This window comes from Rhinopithecus roxellana, chromosome 5 (genome assembly GCF_007565055.1).
Source record: "Rhinopithecus roxellana isolate Shanxi Qingling chromosome 5, ASM756505v1, whole genome shotgun sequence".
NCBI classification, from domain to species: Eukaryota; Metazoa; Chordata; class Mammalia; order Primates; family Cercopithecidae; genus Rhinopithecus; species Rhinopithecus roxellana.
This window is the reverse complement of record NC_044553.1, coordinates 13696039-13699294: the sequence shown is the minus strand read 5'-3', so window position 1 is coordinate 13699294 and position 3256 is coordinate 13696039. Positions and strand designations below refer to the sequence as shown.

General features: G+C 42.3%; 1 protein-coding gene across 1 annotated transcript; it reads left to right on the top strand.

Moving 5' to 3' along the window:
* Positions 1-470: 470 nt before the first annotated feature.
* On the top strand, positions 471-857 carry LOC104656405 (ubiquitin-like protein 5). The gene has a single exon (XM_010356002.2). It carries the CDS (start codon positions 526-528, stop codon positions 745-747), a length of 222 nt encoding a protein of 73 aa, XP_010354304.2. The 5' UTR covers positions 471-525; the 3' UTR covers positions 748-857.
* The last annotated feature ends 2399 nt before the right edge of the window (positions 858-3256 follow it).

The following is a 3256-nucleotide window of genomic DNA, read 5'->3' as shown; positions in this document are numbered from 1 at the left end:
GGGTTTGGCATTAGTCGATTGTTTATTCTCTTGAGAATTGATCCCATTTTCAAGGTTATTTATATATCAAGTAATTTTAGATTGTATCCTGAACATTTTAAATATTATGTTGTGAGTCTCTGAGTCTGTTAAAATTCTCTGGAGAATATCCATTTTGTTTGTTTCAGCAGGCAAAAACCCACATAGGTTTAGATTATAAATTCTCTCTTTGAGCAGTAGTTCCAATACTAGTTCAGTTCTCAAAGCCTTTGCCATGCTTGTGTGTGTGTGTGTGTGTGTGTGTGTGTGTGTGTGTGTGTGTATTCCTCCATGTACAGCTTGGAGGTGAGCCTGGGACTTGTGTCAGTTCATTCACAGAATTAGGTTCATTCTCAAAATCTCTCCTCTCTGAGATTTCCTCCACACTAACTTCCAGTGATCTCTTTTCCTGGTTCTTCTGGCTGGAGAGATGGGGTTTGTTAAGAGATTTAAACTCAAGCAGCTAGTGGCATCGGCAGGTTCCAGGTGATTCGAGCTCCAGCTAGGATGATCGAGGTTGTTTGCAACGACCGTCTGGGGAAGAAGGTCCGCGTTAAATGCAACACGGATGATACCATCGGGGACCTTAAGAAGCTGATTGCAGCCCAAACTGGCACCCGTTGGAACAAGATTGTCCTGAAGAAGTGGTACACGATTTTTAAGGACCACGTGTCTCTGGGGGACTATGAAATCCATGATGGGATGAACCTGGAGCTTTATTACCAATAGATGAGAATCCTCATCTTCCTGCTGCCCCGCTCTCCTCTCCCATCCTCATCCCCCACACTGGGATAGATGCTTGTTTGTAAAAACTCACCTTAATAAAGACTTAGATGTTTAAAAAAAAAAAAAAAAGAGTTTTAAACTCTGTGCTAATGAAACTCCCACTTCCATACAACTGGGCCCACTCTCAGTGCAGGAGTGAGAGAAAAGTGGAGGGAAAAATAATGGGAGACCCGTCTACACCCTTCACCACATGCATGCCATGACACAGAGATGCATAACTGGCCTCAGGACAGGTCAGGGAGAGGGAAAAGGGGAAGGTGAAAAACAGGGACGTCCCCTGCACTCTTCAGTTTTCAGTGGTTTTTCTTTCCAGTCTTCTGGCCAGAAAGTTTTTGTTGTCTGCATCTGCTGAGCAGTTTTCTGATGTGACCCACCCTCCAGTAAAAGCAAAAAAAAAAAAAAAAAGCCCCAAATCAAAAATTGCCCACCCCCAAAGAAAGAAAGATCACCATTGCTAACACCATTGAAGTTTTTCTTCTAGTGTTTATTTTATTTTATTTATTTATTTATTTTTGAGATGGGGGACCCCCTTTGTCACCCAGGCTGGAATGCCATGGTGCTGTCATGGCTCACTGCAGTCTTGACCTCCTGGGCTCAAGCAATTCTCCTGTCTTACCATCCCAACTAGCTGGGACCATAAGCATGTGCTACCAGGCCCAGTGAATTAAAAAAAAAAAATTTTTTTTTTTTTTTTTGGGGTAGAGACAAGGTCTCTCTATGCTGCCCAGGCTGGTCTCAAACTCCTGGGCTCAAGCAGTCCTCCCACCTCAGCCTCCCAAAGTGTTTGCCTTATAGGTGTGCGCCACCTCGCGCAGCCGTTCTTTGAGTTTTGAATTTCTTCCTCAAACTGCTTTGTTATACTTCTCAGCGTTCCCAGGCAGTTGCTTCTTGAATTCTGTAGTCTTTATCTATATTCAGTGGGACAGATGAAGATAAACATGTAGTGTGATTACTTACATTTAAAAATATGCGTAGTTATATGTAATACTTTTTTTAAAGACTCGAAATTCAAAATTATCATCATGATTATTTTGCACTGATGTCATTTTTCCCCCCATTTTCTATTTTCTAAACATTTTATAACACACCTTCCTCAGACTTTCCTGTTTAATCCTGCTTCTTTCAAATCTTTGGTTAGCTGAGTCTTCTCTGAAGGAGCTTATGGTTTATAATCATTAGAAACTATTAATATCTGTAGCCAGGCACAGTGGCTCATGCCTGTAATCCCAGCACTTTGGGAGACCAAGACAGGCAGGTCACCTGAGATCAGGAGTTCAAGACCAGCCTGGCCAACATGGCAAAAACCCATCTCTACTAAAAATACAGAAAAAAAAAAAAAAACAAAACTGGGCATGGTGGCATGTATACACCCGTAGTCTCAGCTACTTGGGAGGCTGAGGCAGGAGAATTACTTGAACTGGAGAGGTGGAGGTTGCAGGGAGCAGAGATTGCACCATTGCACTCCAGCCTGGGTGACAGAGCGAGACTCAGCCTGAAAAAGAAAAAAAAAAAAAAAAAAAGGCTGGGCGCAGTGGCTCACACCTGTAATCCCAGCCCCTTGGGAGGTGGGCGGATCAGCTGAGGTTGGGAGTTTGAGACCAGCCTGACCAACATGGAGAAACCCAGTCTCTACTAAAAATATAAAATTAGCTGTGCATGGTGGTGCATGCCTGTAATCCCAGGTACTCAGGAGGCTGAGGCAGGAGAATCACTTGAACCCAGGAGGCAGAGTTTGCAGTGAGCCGAGATTGCGCCATTGCACTCCAGCCTGGGTAACAAGAGCGAAATTCCATCTTAAAAAAAAAAAAAGATAAGAAACTATTAATATCTGTAACAACTAGAGTGCTTTCAACTGCAAGAAACAGAAATCATCAGTTCAATGGCTTTAACAATATTGAAGTTTATTTTCTCGCATAATGAAAGATCCTCTGGAAGGTGGTTGCAGGGCTGTTTGATGCCAGCTGTATGTCATCCCTTGCCATCTTTACTTTTGATGTTGGTCTTGAGCTGGTTCTCCTCATGCTTACAAAATGGATGCAGCATTCCAGACATAACTTCTAGATACAACAACATTTAGAAACTGAAAATGGGCCATCTCCTTCTTTGTATTAGTTAGTATAAGATTTGACTGTAAATGACAGGAAACCTAAAATAACAGCCACTTAAGTGTGGCTTTTTTTTTTTTTTTTTTTTTGGTTCTGCCATACATAGTCTCCATTCTTAAGGTCATCCAGGATCCAAGGTGGTTGTTCTACCTCCAACTACCACATCTACATAGCAGAATAAAAGAAAAAAAAAAAAAGTCCAGGAGTGGTGGTTCACACCTGTAATGCCAGTGCTTTGGGAGACCAAAGCAGGAGGATCAGTTGAGGACAGGAATTCAAAACCAGTTTGGGAAACAGCAAGACCCTATCTCTATAAGAAATACAACAAAAATTAGCCAGGTACATGC